The sequence below is a fragment of the Heterodontus francisci genome, chromosome 36 (genome assembly GCF_036365525.1).
Source record: "Heterodontus francisci isolate sHetFra1 chromosome 36, sHetFra1.hap1, whole genome shotgun sequence".
Lineage (NCBI taxonomy): Eukaryota > Metazoa > Chordata > Chondrichthyes > Heterodontiformes > Heterodontidae > Heterodontus > Heterodontus francisci.
Window position 1 is genome coordinate 18,943,017 of NC_090406.1, and position 22,317 is coordinate 18,965,333.

The 22,317-nt window shown below is 43.4% G+C and overlaps 1 protein-coding gene across 1 annotated transcript in view; it reads left to right on the top strand.

Annotated features, from left to right (window-relative positions):
• The window catches only part of cbarpb (CACN subunit beta associated regulatory protein b), a 198,197-nt gene that overhangs the window by 99,738 nt on the left and 76,142 nt on the right, over window positions 1-22,317 (top strand). The window contains exon 4 of the mRNA XM_068016255.1: window positions 297-358. Within this exon, the coding sequence (XP_067872356.1) occupies window positions 297-358 (62 nt within the window). The remainder of the gene's footprint in view (window positions 1-296; window positions 359-22,317) is intronic.

The following is a 22,317-nucleotide window of genomic DNA, read 5'->3' on the forward strand; positions in this document are numbered from 1 at the left end:
CTCTGATACTGCACGTTGCACCTTGTGTTCCTGGAATGTAGAGTTAGATTAGTTCAGCACCAGTTGAAACAGATTGCTGTTCTTATTCCACTGATATATTGCAATACCTATTATTATGCAGAATGACCTAGCTTTACAGCATGGATCAGCAAAGCTCTATGGTTCCATTCATTGTTTCCACTACCATTTTCATTGAGGCCTGAAAATAACGCTGCCCGTGATCTTTGCTGTAGATGACTTTAAAAGCCAGTGTACTTCTCCAGTAGTTCTCACATCTTTGAAATCATGTCTTCTAGGGCTAACGATGATCCTGAAAAAACAAACACAACGTACCTGGAAGACTCTCAGCCTACACAAGGTAAGCCACAGCAGCAGGATTATATATTAATTGGTTTAGTCTTTCTTCTTAATCTCAGGATGTGTCACTTGTGCTATTTAAACAGCAGTTTCAACCAGTTTAAAATCACAGTTGTCAGTTTAACAGTGGTCTTGAATTCATCAATAGGAAACTTTTCTCTCATGCAAGGCAGTGATTCCTTGTGCTTGTTCCTCTCAGTTACTCTGGGGAAAATATCAAATTGCTCTGTAACTACTGACGAAAGAAATAGACCCAATAACTGTAATGTTGGGCCTGTTATCTCCCCAGATATGTCTGAGTTTGCCATTGAAAGGTCACATTTCAGCTTTCAGCCTTAATTTCTCAGCTTTACTGCCACTCCCTAAAAGCTCTAATTTTTAATTCTACTGTTTTTTTTTTTGGAACAAATATTTACAATTAAAGGAATTGAAGGATGCTGTCCTGGAGTATTCCTTTTATTTGGGAGGCATTAAGGAGCACAGCCATTTCCCCATATAATATGTAATTTGTTCATAAGGAAATAGTTTATCGTACTTCTGCAACAAAAAAAACCTGAGATTTTAATCAATTCCTTAATTTTATGCAGGTGAAGGCATTGTTGTGTACAGGGGCTAAAAACCTATGGTACTTTTGGATGGAGTGTAATTATTCAGCTTTCCATCTGGTGGGGTGTTTTCCTTCCCAAGGGAAGGTGCCCAGCCTCATCCAATCTCTTAGATACTTCTGATCAATACACCTTAATACAGAGATTCACTTGATTTTCTTCAGGTATTTCCTATGACAGGTTTCAATTTATTCATCTCAAAAATATCGAACAAACTTTGTTGTGTTGCAATTAGGTTTAGTCGCATGGGGATAAGGCCACATTGCACATTGCCTTGAGGCAGAGGACACAGTGGGGACCAGATGCACACAGGGACTGAGAGAGTTTAGCAATTTTGGAAAAGAGTGATGGACCTCTTTCTAAGAGCTTCTGAATACAGAATGACATTGCTCAGACTTTTAGAGGAACAGCAAAGATTGTTGTAGACTTAGGGAAAGCACTCAAAACAAAAAAAAATCTCTGGTCATTACTAGTTTTCAAGGGTTGAGCAGTTTTGTTTTCCTCTGGAACTATAGAAGACATAAAGCGGTCATTATGTTGGACTCTTGTTCAGTGCTGCACTTGAAGTTGCAACATTAATAACCCAAAATAATCACAGACAGAGTTAATACCAATGGCCTCACTGCAAATGAGATCAGATGCTGAAGCTGCAACTGTGTACGCAAAGATGCACGCATTGGGGAGGAATGCAGCTGGGATCAGTCATGTGCAAGTCAAAAGCTCAACAATAGAGTGAACCATTGGGTGTGTGTGTGCTTGAGTGAGCTGAAAACAGATTTTAAGAGTAATTTAACTTACAGTATGGCAGCAAGCTGAGATACACGCAGTTTATAAATTTCACGGATGGCAGGTTAGTGTGCTGGAGATGGGACAGAGGATTCCAGGTTCACATGGGGCCTGAACAAACCTTTCGCTGAAACGTTTGACTTCATGCATTATTCGAGGGTATCAATTTTTAAAATTCACATTAAATTATCCATTCAATTCTTGCTGTGAGGCAACAGCATTTTGCTTGTGCTCTACATTTCCCTTTCTAACACTGCTGTTCATACAGATGAAAATGAGCCTGAGTCTTGAGTCCAAGATGAAGTCTGAGCTCAGGAGCTTTGTAATTGAGCATATCTGAGGTTTTGTTGCTTCTATTGAGATGTTGCTTGTTTTTTTGAAGAATGAAAAATATTACAAATGCATGTGTGCCACTGTTGACTTCAGCTACTCTTGTATTGGCCTTGTCTTAATTCAAATTCTGGAAGACCATTATGTTGATTATTGCACTACTGTATTTGCATTATCGATTCGAATTCCCTCCAAAAACAGAATCTACCAAGATAATTTAGCCTAGCCCACCAGGTGGGAAGCCCATGGGATTGGGTGGAATTCCGGTTTTATAACTTGCCCACCAGTACTCTCCAGTGACTTCAACGGGAGGGTTAAATGTGCAAATCTGCAACATTATATGTAAGTTAGTTTGGTACGGAAATCTGAATTACAGTCATTTTTAAAAAAAAGCTGCTTCGGTTCTCTGACTGGATTTAACGGGATAGCCACTTACTAAATCATAAATCTTATAACACACAAGGGGGCGTTTCGGCCCATCATGTCTGTGCCAGTTGTTTGAAAGCTATCCAATTAATTCCGTTCCCCTGCTCCTTTCCCTGCAGCCCTCTTAATTGGACAAAACTGGGCAAAAGTACCTCATTCTTACTGCAGACTTTAACTAGAATGTGCATATGTTGTGGATATCAGTTCAGGGGGATTACAGTCAGCTGCAGTGCTGCTGTGTGCCGGTAGCTCTCCAACACCCACCGCTACACTCAATATACTGTGGGATTCTCATGGAACCGTCCTCCTCGGCAAGTCAGCATCTAAAAATAAAAGAATAGAAAAGTCACAGGGGAAAATAGTGGTCCATGTAATGGAGATCCCAAACATTTGAATTTTGCCTGGAATGTTGAAAAAAATCTTTGCAAATTTGGCTGAAATAGTTTATTGAAATATTGCTTTTAATTGAAGTTTAGCATAAAATTCCTTTCTATTAAAAAGAAATTCATTGCAATTGAAATGAATAAGAAACTGTACATTGGAGCAAATGTTACCATTGTGAATAGTGCATGCAAGGGCTGATTCAGCAGCCAAGGCTAGATATACTGCACTGTGGCACTGATAGAAAGGCAGCCTGGCCCAACTGATACCACAGGGTTGGGTTATTTAACTGTTTGAGCTGCCTGCGCTGCTTGAGCCTTGCTTAAAGAGTGTTGACCAGGAGTGTTGAAAAAGGGGACCCACAAAATTTGCAATGCATACTCTTGGCAGCTCCACAAAAAAGGGATGTGCCACTTAAAGGTAAATGGCTGCAACCTTCTAGGTAGTAAAGTCTATATAGGGGAAGAAGTGGCTGATTAAAGAAAAGGCAAAGGAGAATAATGTGGAAACATAAATTGGAGTCTACAGACAACTGACAGAGCAGTGCAATCCTCCATCACATCATTGATAGCTGGCGAATTGAGCTTGCTGATACATGAGGTACATGCGATGAGGCTTAGCCTGATTATTCCTCCAGGTCAGCTTCCTGAGTGGGCAGTAGTGTACCATGTTTGGTAGTCATTAACAGCCAGACTGAATCTGGTCATAACATGATAACATTTCACATTCAGATTGAGGGTGAGAAACTTGGGTCTGAAACTAGTATCTTAAACTTAAATAAAAGCAATTACAAGGTTATGAAGACAAAAGGCCAGAGTTTTATGCCCCCCAATAGCAGGCTGGAGGCAGGAGGAGGGGCATGGTGTGTAAAATCGAGTGGGAGGCGGGTGGGGGGGGGGAGGTGGTTGGTGGTGGGGGGTGCTCCTCCTGTCGCCTACTCGCCACCACTGCCATTTTACCAGCAAGGGAGGAGGTGGCATACGGCCAACCTGCCCCATGCCAATTTTGGCCCTTAAGTGATCAATTCATTGCCACTTAAGGGCCTCCTGCCACCGCCGCTGGTATCTTACCAGTGACGGCCGAGCACATTGTCAGTTGAGGAGGCCACACAGTAATACCAGGCGGCCTGCTTGCGGGCCCGGGTGTGGCCCTCATGATCGGGCACCCTGTGCCCCACTAACGGATTCCCAGCAGCACAAGCCGCTCCCGTTGGAGCACATCCCCCACCCTCCTGATCAACCCCCACCTGCGCCCCCCCGGCCTTGCCAGGGCCCAGCCAATTGTCCCTGGTGAGGCCCAAAACTCCACTTATCTTTTTCTGGGCCGACGCCCCGCTTCCTGCTCTCTCCTGGTGCAGTCCCAGCAGTGGCCACCACTCCCAAAGTGGTGCTGCTGGGACTGAAGAGCTCTCAGCCCACTGATTGCCTCAGAGAGGTAGAAGTCCCACCCGAGGCCAGTTAGGGGCCTGGGCCACACAAAATTGCTGGGTGGCTTCCAGGCTTGGCAGAGGCGAGCTCACCACTGACTTTTAAAATTCGGCCAAAGTTGGCTAAAGTAGACTGGGAAAATAGGTTAAAAGATAAGATGGTAGAGAAGCAGTGGCAGACATTTATGGAGATATTTTATAACTCTCTCAATGAAGATATATTCCATTGAGAAGGATGCACCATCATGGCTAACTAAGGAAGTTAAGGATGGTATCAAATTGAGAGAAAAGATGTACAATGCTGCAAAGATTAGTGGTAGGCCAGAAGATTGGGAAAATTTTAGAAACCAGAAAAGGATGGCTTAAAAAAAATAGAGGGAGAAATTAGAGTTTGAGAGTAAACTAGCAAGAAATATAAAAACAGACAGTGAAAGATTCAACAAGGATAATAAAAGGAAAAGAGTAAAGAAAGTAAGTGTTAGATACTTAGAGAATGAGACTGGTGAACTAATAATGGGAAACAAGGACATGGCAGAGACATTGAATAAATGTTTTCACAGAATAACAGAATTGTTACAGCACAGAAGGAGGCCCTTCAGCCTGTCATGTCTGTGCTGGCTCTCTGAAAGAGCAGTTTACCTAGTGCCTCTCCCTGGCTTTCTTCCCATGGCATTCTTCCTTTTCAGATAACAATCCAATTCCCTCTTGAATACCTAGACTGAACCTGCCTCCACGACACTCTCAGTGTATTCCAGATCTTAACTACTTGCTGGGTAAAAACATTTTTCCTCAAGTCACTATTGCTATTTTTGCCAATTAGCTTAAATCTGTTCCCTCTTGTTCTCGATCCCTCCACCAATTGGAACGGTTTTTCCCTATCGACCCTGTCCAGACCCCTCATGATTTAGAATACCTCTATCAAAACTCCTTAGACAGCACCTTCCAAACCAGTGACCTCGACCACCTAGAAGGACAGGGGCAGCAGATGCATGGGAACACCACCACCTGCAAGTTCCCCTCCAAGCCTCACACCATCCTGACTTGGAACTATATCACTGTTCCTTCACTATCGCTGGTTCAAAATCCTGGAACTCCATTCCTAATAGCACTGTTGGTGTACCTACACCCCATGGACTGCAGTGGTTCAAGAAGGCAGCTCACCACCACCATCTCAAGGGCAATTAGCAATGGGCAATACATGCTGGTCTTGCCAGTAATGCCTACATTGCATGAAGGAATTAAAAAAAAAAAGCTCCTCTCGACCTTCTCTTCTCCAAAGAAAACAGTCCCAACTTCTCCAATCTGTGCACGTAACTGAAGTTCCTCATCCCTGGAACCATTCTTGTGAACCTTTTCTGCACCCTCTCTAACACCTTCACATCTTTCCTCAAGTGTGGTGCCATACTCCAGTTGAGGCTGAACCAGTGTTCTATACAAATGTAACATAACCTCCTTGCTTTTGAACTCTATGCCCCTATTAATGAAGCCTAGGATGCTGTATTAACCACTTTCTCAACCTGTCCTGCTACCTTCAATGATTTATGCACATATACACACAGGTCCCTCTGCCCCTGCACCCCCTTTAGAATTGTACCCTTTATTTTGTCTCTCCACTTTCTTCCTACCAAAGTGAATCACTTCATTCTTCTCTACATTAAATTTCATCTGCCACTTGACTGTCAATTCCAACAAACTGTCTTATGTCCTTTTGAAGTTCTACACTAACCTCTTCACAGTTCATAATGCTTCTAAGTTTTGTATCATCCACAGTGGCGCAGTGGTTAGCACTGCAGCCTCACAGCTCCAGGGACCCGGGTTCGATTCCGGGTACTGCCTGTGTGGAGTTTGCAAGTTCTCCCTGTGTCTGCGTGGGTTTTCTCCGGGTGCTCCGGTTTCCTCCCACAAGCCAAAAGACTTGCAGGTTGATAGGTAAATTGGCCATTATAAATTGTCACTAGTGTAGGTAGGTGGTAGGGAAATATAGGGACAGGTGGGGATGTTTGGTAGGAATATGGGATTCGTGTAGGATTAGTATAAATGGGTGGTTGATGGTCGGCACAGACTCGGTGGGCCGAAGGGCCTGTTTCAGTGCTGTATCTCTAATCTAAAAAAAAAAAAAAAAATTTTGAAATTGTGGCCTGTACACCAAGGTCTAGGTCATTAATGTATGTCGGGAAGAGCAAGGTTCCTGACACTGACACTTCGGAAACTCCACTACAAGCCTTCCTCCAGTCCGAAAAACATCCATTAACCACTACTCTCTGTTTCCTGTCACTCAGCCAATTTCGTATCCATGTTGCTATTGTGCCGTTTATTCCATGAGCTACAGCGCTGCTGACAAGTCTGTTGTGTGGCACTTTATCAAATGCTTTTTGGAAGTCCATGTACACCATATCAACAGCAGTAACCTGATTAACCTTCTCTGTTACCTCATCAAAAAACTCCAGCAAGTTGGTTAAACACATTTTGCCCTTCACAAATCCATGCTGGCTTTCCTTAATTAATCCATATTTGCCCAAGTGATGATTAATTTTGTCCCGAATTATCTTTTCTAGAAGCATCCCCACCAGCGAGATTAAACTTACTGGCCTATAGTTGCTGGGCTGATCTTTACACCCTTTTCTGAACAAAGGTGTAATATTTGCAATTCTTCCGTCCTCTGGCACCACCCCTGAATCTAAAGAAGACTGGAAAATTATGGCTAATGCCTCCAGTGTTTCCAGTTTCACTTCCCTCAGTATCCTTGGATCATCTCATCTGATCCTGGTGCCTTATCAACTTTAAGTCCAGCTAACCTATTTAATACCTCCTCCTTATCAATTTTAAAACCTTCAAGTGTCTGAATTACCTCCTCTGTCACCATGACCTGAGCAGCATCCTCTTCCTTGTTAAAGACAGATCCCAAGTATTCATTTAATACCTCAGCCATGCCTCCTGCCTCCATGTGTAAATCCCCTTTTTGGTTCCTAATTAGCCCCACTCCTCTTTTCACCACTCTTTTTTACTATTTGTGTGCCTATAAAAGACTTTTGGATTCCCTTTTTATATTAGCTGCTAGTCTCTTTTCATACTCTCTTTGCTTCTCTTATTTGCTTTTTCACTTCTCTGAAGCTTCTATATTCAATCTGTTTCCTGGTTGTATTATACATCTGACATCTGTCATAAGCACACTTTTTTTCTTCTTCATCTTAATCTCTATCTGTTTCATCATCCAGGGAGCTCTGAATTTGTTTTCCCTACCTTTCCCCTTCGTGGAATATACCTTGACTGTGCCTGAACTATCTCTTCCTTAAAAACAGCCCATTGTTCAGTTACCATTTTGCCTGCCAGCCTTTGATTCCAATTTGCCTGGCTCAGATCCATTCTTACCCCATTGAAGTTGGCTTTCCCCCAGTTCATTATTCTTGCCCTGGATTGTTCATTGTACTTTTCCATAGCCAACTTAAACCTCATGATACAATGATTACTGTGCCCTAATTTTCCCCGACTGTCACTTGATCCACCTGGCAGACCTCATTCCCAAGAATCAGGTCCAGCAGTGCCTCCATTCTCATTAGACTGGAAACATACTGCTGTAGAAAATTCTCCTGAACACACTCTAGGAACTATTGCCCCTCTCTGCCCTTACTCTATGACTATCCCAGTCTATATTAGGATAATTAAAGTCCCCCATTATAACCACACTATAATTCTTGCACCTTAGTTTAGTTTAGAGATACAGCACTGAAACAGGCCCTTCGGCCCACCGAGTCTGTGCCGGCCATTAACCACCCATTTTATACTAATCCTACACTAACCCCATATTCCTACCACATCCCCAACTGTCCCTATATTTCCCTACCACCTACCTATACGAGGGGCAATTTATAATGGCCAATTTACCTACCAACCTGCAAGTCTTTTGGCTGTGGGAGGAAACCGGAGCACCCGGAGGAAACCCACGCAGACACAGGGAGAACTTGCAAACTCCACACAGGCAGTACCCAGAATTGAACCCCGGGTTGCTGGAGCTGTGAGGCTGCGGTGCTAACCACTGCACCACTGTGCCGCCACTGTTAGCTCTCTGTAATTTCCTTGCAAATTTGTTCCTTTACATCTTTCCCGCTGGTTGGTGGCCTATAATACTACACTGAGCAATGTCATTGCACCTTTTTTGTTCCTCAGCTCCAGCCAAATAGATTCTGTCCTTGACCCCTCTGAGACATCCTCTCTCTCCAGCACTGCAATGTTCTCCTTAATCAAAATTGCCACCCCTCCCCATTTCATTCTCTTCCTTTCTTTCATAAACACCTTGGCCCAAATTTTATGCCCCCCTGCAGGAGCAGGCTGGTGGCGGTGGGGTGGGGGGGGGGGTGTGAGTTGTAAAATTGAGTGGGAGGTGAAGGGTGCCTTTACCGACTCCCCCCGCCCCCGCTGCAATTTTATGAGGGGCGGCGGCGATGAGAAATGGCCCGCCCGCCCCAGGCCAATCAAGGCCCTTAAGTGGCCAATAAACTGCCACTTAAGAGCCTCCTCCCACCATTGCTGGTATTTTACTGGCAACCGGGCGACTGCTGAGGACCCCAGGAGGACACCCAGTAAAATCTGGCGGCCTCCTTGCGGGAGGCCCTTCTGATCAAGCATCTTGTGCCCCATGAAGGGCCCCCCACAGCCCAACCACCCCCACTGCACTATACTCCCTCCCCCTCCCCAACCAACCCTCCCCTTGCCTCGTCGGGACCCAGCCAATTGTCCCCGGCGAATCCACAAACACTTACCTTTTTTTCCAGGCCGGTGTCCCTCTTGCTGTTGTGGCTGGGTGCAGCCCCAGCAATGGCCACTGCTCCCACTGATTGGCTGGCAGCTCTTGGAGCTGGGACATCCTGCCTCAGAGGGTTCAAAGTCCTGCCCAAGGCCAATTAAAGGTGTGGGCCACGTAAAATCGTAGAGTAGCTCCCAGACCCGGCAGAGGCGGGCTCGCTTCCGACTTTTTGGCCTGTGGATGGGGCCTCCCACCGAACATAAAATTCCAGCACTTATATCCAGGAATATTTAGTACCCAGTCCTGCCATTCTTTGAGCCAGATCTCTGTTATTGCCACAACATCATACTTCCATGTGGCAATCTGTGCCTGCTGCTCACTAACATTATTTACTACACTCCGCGCATTCACATACATGCATAGTAACCCTAATTTAGATTTTATTACTTTCCTTCTTACTCTGACCTCACCTAATAATAATTTACTATTTCCTACTCCTGTACAATCTGTTTCTCCCAATTCGCTGTGCACCTTTATGTTCCTCTCTTGTATTATCTCCTAGTTCCCACACCCTTGCCAAGTTAGTTTAAACCCTCCCAAATAGCAATGGCAAATCACCCCGCAAGGGAATTTGTCCCAGCTCTGTTCAAGTGCAATGCATCCAGCCTATACAGGTCCTATCTTCTCCGTAACAGGTCCCAGGAATCGAAAGCCCTCCCTCCTGCACCATCTTTCCAGCCACACATTCATCTGTTCTATCCTATTTCTATATTCACAGTAAAGAATAGTAGAAAATCAAGGCAAAAGGGAGGGGGGAACTTAATCACTAGAGATAAAAAGTACTAGGAAAGCTAATGGGACTAAAGGCTGACAAGTCCCCTGGACCTGATGGACTGCATCCTAAAGTCTTAAAAGAATTGGCTGCAGAGATAGTGGATGCATTGGTTGTAATTCCCCAGATTCTGGAAAGTTCCCAGCAGATTAGAAAACCATAAATGTAACATATCTTTTCAAAAAAGAGGGAAACAGAAACCAGTTAGCCTAACATCTGTCATTGGGAAAATGCTAGAATTCCTTATGAAGTAAGTAGTAGCAGGACATTTAGAACATCATAATACAATCAGACAGTGTCAATATGTTTTTTTTGAAGGAGAAATGGTGTTTGACAAATTTATTATAGTTCTTTGAGAATGTTACAAGCAGGGTGGATAAAGGGGAACCAGTAGATGTAGCATATTTGGATTTCCAAAAGGCATTCGATAAGGTGCCACATAAAAAGTTACTACACAAGATAAGAGATCATGGTGTTGGGGTTAACACATTAACATGGTTAGAAGATTGGCCAACAGGCAACAGAGAGTTGGGATAAATGAGACATTTTCAGGTTGGCAATCTATAACTAGTGGAGTATCACAGGAATCAGTGCTGGGCCCTCAATAATTTATGATCTGTATTAATGACTTGGATGAAGGGACCGAGTGTATTTTCGTTGAATTTGCTGACAATACAAAGATAGGCAGGAAAGCAAATTGTGAGGAGGACACAGTCTACAAAGGGCTACAGATAGGTTAAGAGAGTGGGCAAAACTTTGGCAGATGGAGTATAATGTAGGAAAATGTGAGATTGTCCACTTGGGTAGGAAAAATAGAAAAGCAGAATATTATTTAAATAGAGAGAGCTGCAGAATGCTGTGGTACAGAGGGATCTGGGTGTCAACAAAATGTTGGCATGCAAGTAGGAAGGCAAATGGAATGTTGGCCTTTATTGCAAGGGGAATGGAGTATAAAAGTAGGGAAGTCCTGCTACAACTGTACAGGACATTGGCGAGACCACACCTAGAGTACAGTTTTGGTCTCCTTACTTAAGAAAAGGAAAAGAAAGAAAGACTTGCATTCATGTAGCACCTTTCAAGACCACTGGATGTCTCAAAGCACTTTATAGCCGATGAAGTACTTTTGAAATGTGGTCACTGATGTAATGTAGGAAACACAGCAGCCAATTTGCACACAGCAAACTCTCAAACAGTAATGTGATAATGGCCAGATAATATGTTTTTGTGATGTTGATTGAGAGATAAATATCGGCCAGAATATTGGCTGATGGAGAAAGTGAAGGTGCATGGGGTCCAAGGTGTACAAGCTAGATGGATAAAGAACTGGCTGGGCAACAGGAGACAGAGAGTAGCAGTGGAAGGGAGTTTCTCAAAATGGAGACGTGTGACCAGTGGTGTTCCACAGGGATCCGTGCTGGGACCACTGTTGTTTGTGATATACATAAATGATTTGGAGGAAAGTATAGATTAGCAAGTTTGCAGACGACACTAAGATTGGTGGAGTAGCAGATAGTGAAGGGGACTGTCAGAGAATACAGCAGAATATAGATAGACTAGAGAGTTGGGCAGAGAAATGGCAGATGGAGTTCAATCAGGGCAAATGCGAGGTGATGCATTTTGGAAGATCCAATTCAAGAGTGAACTATACAGTAAATGGAAAAGTCCTGGGGAAAATTGATGTACAGAGAGATTTGGGTGTTCAGGTCCATTGTTCCCTGAAGGTGGCAACGCAGGTCAATAGAGTGGTCAAGAAGGCATACGGCATGCTTTCCTTCATCGGACGGGGTATTGAGTACAAGAGTTGGCAGGTCATGTTACAGTTGTATAGGACTTTGGTTCGGCCACATTTGGAATACTGCATGCAATTCTGGTCGCCACATTACCAAAAGGATGTGGATGCTTTGAAGAGGGTGCAGAGGAGGTTCACCAGGATGTTGCCTGGTATGGAGGGCGCTAGCTATGAAGAGAGGTTGAGTAGATTAGGATTATTTTCATTAGAAAGACGGAGGTTGAGGAGGGACCTGATTGGGGTGTACAAAATCATGAGACGTATAGACAGGTTGGATAGCAAGAAGCTTTTTCCCAGAGTGGGGGATTCAATTACTAGGGGTCACGAGTTCAAAGTGAAAGGGGAAAAGTTTAGGGGGGATATGCGTGGAAAGTTCTTTACGCAGAGGGTGGTGGGTGCCTGGAACGCGTTGCCAGCGGAGGTGGTAGACGCGGGCACGATAGCGTCTTTTAAAATGTATCTAGACAAATACATGAACGGGCAGGAAGCAAAGAGATACAGACCCTTAGAAAATAGGCGTCATGTTTAGATAGAGGATCTGGATCGGCGCAGGCTTGGAGGGCCGAAGGGCCTGTTCCTGTGCTGTAATTTTCTTTGTTTGTTGTTCTTTAGAACACAGGGGAGAACTCCCCTGCTCTTTTTTGAAGTAGTGCCATGGGATCTTTTACATCCACCTGAGAAAGAAGATGGGGCCTTGATTTAACATCTCATCTGAAAGACAGCACCTCCGAGTGCAGCACTCCCTCCATGTTGCACTGGAGCGTCAGCCTTGATTTATGTGCTCAAGCCCTGTAGTGAGACTTGAACCTGGAGACTCAGAAGCAACAGTGCTACCAACTGAGCCACAGCCGACACTACCTAAGGAAGAATATACTTGCATTGGAAAGAGTTCAGAGAAGGTTTACTAGGCTGATTTCCTGGGATGAAGAGGTTGTCTTATGAGGAACGGTTGAGCAGGTTGGGCCTATACACATTGGGGTTTAGAAGAACGAGAGGTGATCTTATTGAAACATATAAGATTCTGAGGGGATTTAACAGTGTAGATGCATAGAGGATGTTTCCTCTCGCGGGGGAATCTAGAACTGGGAGGCACAGTTAAAACATAAGGGGTCTGCCTTTTAAGACTGAGATGAGAAGGAATTTCTTCTCTCAGAGGGTTGTTAATCTTTGGAATTCTCTACCCCAGATAGCAGTGAAGGCTGGGTCATTGAATATATTCTTGGCTGAGTTAGACGGATTTTTGATCTACAAGGGAGTCAAGGGTTATGGGGGGCAGGCAGGAAAGTGGAGTTAAGGCCACAATCAGATCAGCCATGATCTTATTGAGTGGTGGAGCAGGCTCGAGGGGCTGAATAGCCTACTCCGGTTTCTATTCTTAAAAATGGTGAGGACTGGGCATTTGAGATACAAGGATATAAAGTGTTCAGAAAAAATAAGAGAAGGGTAAAAGGGACATGGGGTGGCAGTCCTGATTGGGGAAGATATTGCAGTGCTGGAAAGGGAGGATGTCCTTGAAGGGGCAAGGACAGAATCAATTTGGTTAGAGTTGAGGAGCAAAAAGGGTATGATCACGCTACTGGGGGTTTTCTATAGGCCTCCAAATAGTGGGAGATAGAGATAGAGGAGCAGATCTGTAGGGAAATCACGGAGATGTGTAATAACTGTAGAGTGGTGATATTGGGCAACCTTAATTACCCAAATATCGATTGGAATAATTTTAGAGTAAAAGGGAAGGAGGGGGAGGAATTACTAAAATGTGTTCAGGAGAACCTCCTTGATCAGTATGTTCTCAGCCCAACTAGAAAAGAGGCAGTGCTGGATCTGGTGTTGGGAAATGAGGTGGGCCAAGTGGACCAAGTGTCTGTGGGGGAGCACTTGCATAAGAGTGATCATCATATCATAAGGTTTAGACTAGTAATGCAGAAATGCAAGGAACAAAATAAGGTAGAATTTTTAAATTGGAAGAGGGCTAATTTCAACGTGATAAGAAGGGATCTAGCCAGGATAGAATGGAACCAAAGACTGGCAGGAAGAGCTGTATCGGAACAATGGGTTATCTTTAAGGAAGAGATGCTTCAGGTACAGGCTAGGAACATTATAACCAGGGTGAAAGGTAGGGAAACCAAGAACAGGGCTCCTTGGTTGACGTGGGAGATAGAGATGATGATGAAGAAATAAAAAAAGAGGGTGTATGATGCATGTCGGGTGAACTCATCAAGGGAGAACCGCGCCATATACAACAAGTTGAGAGGGGAGGTGAATAGGAAAACAAAACTGGCAAAAACAGAATATGAAAATAGAATGGCAGTCAACATAAAAGGGAACTCGAAGATCTTCTACTGGCATGTAAATAGAGTAGTAAGAGGAAGAGTGGGACCTATTCGGGACAGAGGGTAATATATGCTTAGAGGCACAGGGCAAGGCTAATATACTTAATGAGTACTTTGTATCAGTGTTCACTAAGGAAATAGAGGCTGACAAAATATCAGTATAAGCAGAGAGAGTAGAGGCAATGGATAGGATAAAAATTGAGGAGGAAGGTACTAAAAAGGCTGGCTATGCTTAGGGTAGATGTCACCTGGCCGAATGGCTTGCATTCCAGGTTGCTAAAGGAAGTGCCATAATCTTCCAATCTTCCCTGGATACGGGGGAGGTGCCAGAGGATTGGAGAGTGGCAAATGTGACACCCTTATTCAAAAAAGGGTGAAAGGACAGTCTTAGCAACTACAGGCCAGTTGGTTTAATATCAGTGGTGGGTAAGGTTTTAAAAGCAATAATCAGGGAAAATATCAATAGACACAGAGAAGTTCAAGTTAATTAAGGATAACCAGCATAGATCTGTAAAGGGCAGATCATGCTTGACTAATCTAATTGAATTTTTTGATGAAGTAACAGAAGATTGATGAAGGGAATGCGGTGGATATTTTTATAATGGATTTTAAGAAAGCATTTGATAAGGTACCACATAAAAGACTGTTAAAAAAAAAATTGAGGCTCATAGAATAGGAGGGTCAGTGTCCAATTGGATTTAAAAAATGGCTTAAGGACAGAAAACAGCGAGTCATGGTAAATGGTTGCTTTTCAGACTGGAGGATGGTAGACAGTGGTGTTCCCCAAGGGTCAGTGCTGGGACTACTGTTTTTTTAGCTATATATAAATGACTTGGATCTTGGAATACAGAGTAGAATCGCAAAATTTGCTGACGACACCAAACTTGGAGGTACCATAAACAACGAGGATCATATGAACCGCCTGCAACAGGACATAGATAGGCTAGCAGAATGGGCAGAGAGATAGCAGATGGAATTTAATACTGACAAGTGTGAGGTGGTGCATTTTGGCAGAAGGAACAGGGAGAGGCAATATATACCTAATGGCACAATTCTAAGGAGTGTGCAGGAACTGAGGGACCTGGGGATGCATGTGCATAGATCTTTGAAGGTTGCAGGACATATTGAAAGAATGGTTAGTAAAGCATATGGAATCTTGGGTTTCATAATGTCATGAAGACCCCCCACCTGCCAAGAATGAGGCATATTAATTTCATCATATGAACATTAATTTTAAACTGTTGCTGGAGTGAAGAAATGACTTGTTTAAAGAGATCACCAGACATTTGGCTGGAGGACATTTGCATACTAAGAGACAGTGCTTGGAGAGACAAAGCAACTACTCCCTGGTCCAATTAACCCAAATGGATTTTGATCACCAGACATTGAAGGTGTAAGGAAGCCCGCATTCCAGTGTCTGCTAAGATGGAGAATTCACAAACGCCAGAGTGGTTAAACCAGCTGGTCACATGACTAACCTGCTGGCCCAGGCTTTTTTGAACTAGACACAGGACAGTTTGAAGACAGACTGCAGATTGCAACTGAACCTGGAACAAGAGAGCCTCTCTCCTGTCTGGCTCTCTCTCGCTTTCTCACAAGCCTCCGGACCCACTGAAGTCGCTTAAACCTCGAGAGAAAAGACTCCTACATCGAAACAAGTTTAAAGCATGCAGAGGGCCCCAACGAACAGCAAGACTTACCAGCAACCAAAGACTCCACATTGAACTCAAAGGACTGTAAATATACCCAGCCATTGCCTCAAACTTTTCCCCTTTATTCTCTACTTTTTCTGTCTCTATCTGCATGTGTGTTTATCGCCTATGCAGGCTAGCGTGGTTGTGTAGCGTATTCGTAGTCTGTAACCGGAGTAGAGTTTGTGGTTAATAAACTTCCACCTTTCTCGCTTAAATCTAAGAAAACCTGTCTAATTGATTTCTTTGTTCACCGCTTTCCAATTGTAAGGCAAGAATTCACTGAGGGGGAGCTAACAGTGTTTTTAAAAGTTAAACTCTGTTACGGTTAAACCAAGCAAAGGCTGAGTAGGAACCCCGAGACTCCTTTTTCACCTGGTCGTAACAATAATTAGAGACATTGAGTACAAAAGCAGGGAGGTTATGCGAAACCTTTTATAAAGCTCTGGTTAGGCCCCAACTGGAGTATTGTGTCTAGTTCTGGTCACCACACATCAGGAAGGATGTGAAGGTCCTTGAGATTTACCAGAATGGTTCTAGGGATGGGGGATTTTAGTTACAAGATTAGGTTGGAAAAGCTGGTTCTTTTCTCCTTAAAACAAAGGAGATTGAGGGGAGATTTAATAGAAGTGTACAAGATTATGGCAGGCTCAGATAAGTTAGACCAGGAAAAACTGTTCCCAATAACAAATAGTACTCGGACTAGGGAACACAGATTGAAAGTTTTGGGCAAACACCCAGAACTCACTGCCCAAAAGGCTGGTAGAAGTGGAAACGATCAATGACTTGAAGAGGAAGTTGGATGGCCACCTCAGAGACATAGACTTGCAGGCTATGAGGATCGAGCCACGGAATGGGACTGACGGCATAGCTCCGTGGAGAGCCAGCATGGACTTGATTGACCGAATGGCCTCCTTCTGTACCACAGATGACTCTATGACTCTATTCCTTTTATGATCTTATTTTGCCTGCAACAGCTGGAAACAGATGCAGGAGAAGGAATTACACTTTAAAGGATCTAGCAAGGTGAGACTTACCAGCAGTACCTTATACCAGGTAGATGATATATGTTGCAGTGTTAACTGCTTGCCCATTATAAGCCTTCATTCAACCTTCATGTATACCATAGTCCAGCAGGGCATCACATGTATACTATAGCCCAGCAAGGCACACTGTCAATATGCAATATACAACGAAAACCTCGCCACACTCATATCCTCCAGGGCCTTCGAGTTGAACAGCAAGCAAATACCCTGGCACTTTGGAACATGCAGCAGTTTGGCAGCATTGGCATGTGTTCAGTATTTCGATAGGAAGTAAAATAAAACTGCAGGCAATGTTGAACAATCCATCAGCCACTTTTTTGATGCATATCTTCTTCTTTGGCTTCCTTGTCTCGAGAGACAATGGGTAAACGCCTGGAGGTGGTCAGTGGTTTATGGCCCACACAATACCTCATATTTCAGAGCTAGGTAGGAGGGGCCATTGAATTAACAACTGAAGAGCACTGATCTTGCCAACCACTGGTCTTGGCGTCCATAAGTTTGCTTCAGGTATCCTTGCCGTACGTTACGAAATTCTGTCCTGATGACCTGTAGCAAGCTGACAGAGTTGTCCAGTGTGGTTAACAATTAAGTGTGTCAAGACCTGCAGATGGTTTAGGGCCTACTGATTTTCTTTTCTTCATCTCATACCACCTCTACCATGCACCTGAGGTGCTTAAAACAAATTGACTGATGCAGTGAGCAAAACTAGCTGCGAATCGTTTTCTGTAAAAAAAAAAAAAGGGCTGAAATTTATACTTCTGTCACTGTAATCGGCGGCGGACATGTGATATTAAGTGCGGTGGCTCATTTAAATAGCCGGGGTGGCCCCAACACTGCCCCCTGGATGATGCGGCATAGCCGCTGATGCAATTTTTAAAGGGCTTTCAGCCCTAACTTTCAATTTAAATATTTAAAGATAAGTTTAATGTAAACATTTAAATCCATTTATATTGCCTCTCCCCCCAACCATAAAATTAATGACTTGCCCTCTCCCTCTCAAAACACTTCCCCTGCCCACCTGACCTTCCCCCAAAAGTTAATAAACTCTGCACTGTAACCCTTTCCACAATCCCCTACACCAATCAGATAAGTTTGACCCCGCTCCCCCCCGACTCCCGCACTGGAAAACTTACCTGCTCCCTCATCCCCGGACGGGGATCTAAAGGTGCGGCAGTGCCGGCCACCAGCATCAATATCGTTCCGGGATGGACGGCAGGAGTGCGACGGTCATGGATTCAGCTATTTAAATTAATTTACATATTGAAATTGGGCTCCCGTCACTGAACGGCAGGGGCGGGCCGTGGGGGGGTGGCGGAGGGGGCGCCATGGGGCCTCGTCACTGCTGGCAATATCAGGCCGGACCTTCCAACCATTGAGGCCCGTGGCTATGACCCCCGATGTCGGTGGGAGGGGGGGGGGGTGCTGTAAAATTCAACCCAATATTTTCACAATGATGCCAAAAATTCGGAAATAATATTTCACCAAGAACACTGCATGAAAAAGAACAGTAAACATTGCAAACAAAACCCTTCCAAGGCTTAATTAAGTTCTCCAGTACCCATGGAAATAAAAAAAAGCAAACCTAGCACAAATCTTGAACTAATTTTTTTTTTGATTTGGTCATGGGGATGTGGGGTTTGTTGCCTCATCCCTAATTGCCCTTGAGAAGGTGGTGGTGAGCTGCCTTCTTGAATCGCTGCAGTCCTGTGGTGTAGGTACTCCCAATTGTGTGTGATGTTCCTTTAAATATTGTTGCATCGCTTCAGGGCCCTTAATGAGACTTGCCAATGAAATGAGTGCAGACAGATTCTTTTAAACTTACTAATAATAGAAAATTGCAGAACTGAAACCCCAAAAGAAATTTGTGCTGATATTCCTTTTCTACATCCCCGATCCCTCTGCTTCAGTTGTGCTCCTGCCCTCCCAGGATTGAGGAATCGGTGCCGGAGTAAGAAGAGCCATTTTAAACATAGGGTTCAAATGCAATTTTGTTTGTTTATTTGATTAAAGATCTGCTTCTAGAATCACTGCATAAAGAATAGTGAACATTTTACAGTGATTACAAGGGTATTCAAAATCATGACTTAAAACTCAATTAAACAAAAGAAAACATATATATATTAGACTTTATTTAACAAACCAAGCACTTTATTTCCTTATTTATAGAGGGATAGAATTGAAAAGTAGGGAAGTTATGCTAAACCTGTATCGAACCTTGGCTAGACCACACTTAAAGTATTGAGTCAGTCCTGGTCGCCATATTATAAAAAAGGATATAGAGGCATCGGAAAGGGAGCAGAGAAGATTTACAAAGATGATACGAGGATTGACATGTGAGGCTATAAATATCAAGAAAGGATGAACAGGCTGGGTCTCTTTTCCCTTGAAAAAAGAAGGCTGAGGCGTGACCTAAAATAGTGAAAAGTTTTGATAGAGTGGATGCAGAGCGAATGTTTCCAATTGTGGGGACGAGCATAACTAGAGGCCATCAATATAAGACAGTCACCAAGAAATCCAATAGGGAATACAGAAGAAACTTCTTAACACAAAGACTGGGAAGAATGTGGAACTCATTACCACAGGGAGTGGTTGAAGCAAATAGTATAGATGCATTTAAGGGGGAAGCTGGACAAGCATATGAGGGAGCAGGGAATAAAGGGTACTATGATAGATTTAGATCAGGAAAGATGGAAGGAGGCTTGAATGCAGCATAAACGCTGCCTGGACTGGTTGGGCCGAATGGCCTGTTTCTGTGCCATATATCCTATGTAATCCTGTGTAATGGAGATTTTAAAAAATAAATTATCCATGGCGCTGTTCATGAATATAATTATTTTTATAAGCAAGATGGCAACAGTATTGGAATACTTTAGAAACTTGCCCCAAGGAGCCTGCTAGTGCCCATAGTTTTGAACTACATTCTAACAGTTAATGCAGCAAAATTGAACAGAAAATGTTGACATAGCAAGTTACACTGATAATCATCGATGCAAAATGTGTCCAAAAACTACACAAGAGAAAATAAAGTTTGTGGAAGTGTGTGCCCTGTGCAATATTTTCAAAGATGTGACATTCATTTCACATTGTTTCAGATCAATAGTTTTGTTGACAGTGGCTGTTATGGTGGATGTTAAAGGTCAGAGCAGGCTTTATTGAAGTATTAACAATTGTCATGCAAACACTGGGTAGTTGTTAAATAATATTCCAAAATGTATTACCATTGAATCTCAATCCAAGCCATCCATGGCACTCTCTTCATGCAAGAGAAACCTTTTCTAGTTTAAGGCGCAAGAAAAAGAAAAACGTGCATTTAAATAACAACTTTTCACATCTCAGAAGTATCTCAAAGCGCTTTTCATGTTTAGTTTAGTTTAGAGATACAGCACTGAAACAGGCCCTTCGGCCCACCGAGTCTGTGCCGACCATCAACCACCCATTTATACTAATCCTACACTAATCCCATATTCCTACCACATCCCCATCTGTCCCTATATTTCCCTACCACCTACCTATACTAGGGGCAATTTATAATGGCCAATTTACCTATCAACCTGCAAGTCTTTTGGCTTGTGGGAGGAAACCGGAGCACCCGGAGGAAACCCACGCAGACACAGGGAGAACTTGCAAACTCCACACAGGCAGTACCCAGAATTGAACCCGGGAGTTGTGAGGCTGCAGTGCTCACCACTGCGCCACTGTGCCGCCCATAATTACTTCCAAGTGCAGTGACTATTGTGCAGGTAAACAAAGCAGCCATTTTGCACAAAGCGAGATCCCACAAGCAAGAGATAAATCTGTTTCGAGTGGTGTTGATTGAGGGACAAGTGTTGATTAGAGTGGCGAGATTAACCTTATAGTAGGTGATGTGGTACAATGGTTCATATCATGGTGTTGTTAGTAGCAAACTGAGAAAAACTTGCCAATTGCTATTTTATGAGGATGACCAAGTAAAATTCTGGAAGAGCAGAACCAATCGGACAGCACGAGGGAAACAAAACAAGTTAATGTTTCAGGGTAGACCATTCATCAGAACTGATCAGGCTGTTTGACCCCTAAACAATACTCACAAAACATAAAGGCCCTGAAATCCCACAGGGAGGGATTGGGGTCAAGATCTCCTGTCCTAATTTTGGTGAGCGATCGGCAGAACCTCCAAAGTAATGACATAAGCAGCTGAATAGGTTGTGGCGGGAGAACCTCAGTGGAATTTCAAGGCCGTAGTTTCTTAGTTAAATAAGTAAAAATAATACCGTCAGACATTTTGGGCTGAACAGCCAAAGCTTCTATTTTAGTCCTTTTTAATAGCTTAGGATGTGTGCACTGGCCCTTACGTTAGTGTTGGTGACAGCATATATCCACTGTTAGTGAGCTGTATAGCCTACATTCTGTTTTCTACATCACAGACCCAGACAGGCTGATCCTTGTTTTCTAATTTAACTGACGGCTGGAGGAAATATAATCATCATTCAAAGGCTGAAAATCGAATCAAAAATGATTTGTATCTGAGCCCTATAATTTAAAAAAATTATTCTCTTCAAAACTTCCATTTCGACATTGCTAAATGAAATCATGTTTACAAGTATTCTCTTGTGGTGACATTACTGCTAAGTATTGGCTCTGCAGTATTGATGCGTGTGCAAATCTGTGCCTCAGATTTCAGGAGCTATGCTTTTGGCCGTGCATGCTTGTGGCAAGTGTTGATATGGTTGGGTGATGGCATAAAGAGAACCTAACTGTAAATCCTGAGTCAGCCGCTGGGTTTTGCAGCTTTCAGTCAAGGCCATACCGTTTGCTATTATATTCCTGCTATTTTATCCTGTTTCCATCATTGAAATGCAGCAAGAGAATCAGGCTAATTTTCTTCACTTTTGTAAGCTTTTCCTGTGCTTATTCGATTCGTGGGAGATTAAATAACCTGCGGAAAGGCCAAGACTGTATAAATGTACGAGATCTGTCATTTAAAGTAAGGATCAATAGCACACCTTTCTTCTTCTCCTTTTCCATCCCTGTGTTCTGTCCTGAAGGCAGTGACTCCTGGCTGTGGTTCAGTACAGTTGATTAGTGGACTAGTAATTCAGAGGCCTGGACTATGAATCCAGAGAATGTGAGTTCAAATCCCACCATGGCAGCTTGAGAATTTGAATTCATGATAAACTAATCTGGAAATAATACGGTATCCGTTAAAGTTGTGGAAGAGTGCGAGAAGCAACAAAATCTGAACTGATATTGAATAAGAAGACTGCAAGGTTTTGGGTAATCTTAATCCAGTGGATACTGAGCCAAGCACAAAACTCTCCCTAATTTCGCTCTATTTGGCATTATATGGCAATCTAACACAGTTGGATGATGGAGAAATGTCACATGAGCACAGTGAGGGATATTCTTCTGAGTTTAGGGCTAAATGGAGGCAATTTATTTTATAGATAACATGGAAGTGCATCATGCTGATGCCAGGTTGGTGGGGGGTGGGGCGAATTTTAACTTTGGGTTATCAGGTAAAAATGTGCAACATCGATTTAGCTGCCTGTACGCATCAGGCCCAATATTCCCTTCCATTTACTTAAAACAGGCCTGATG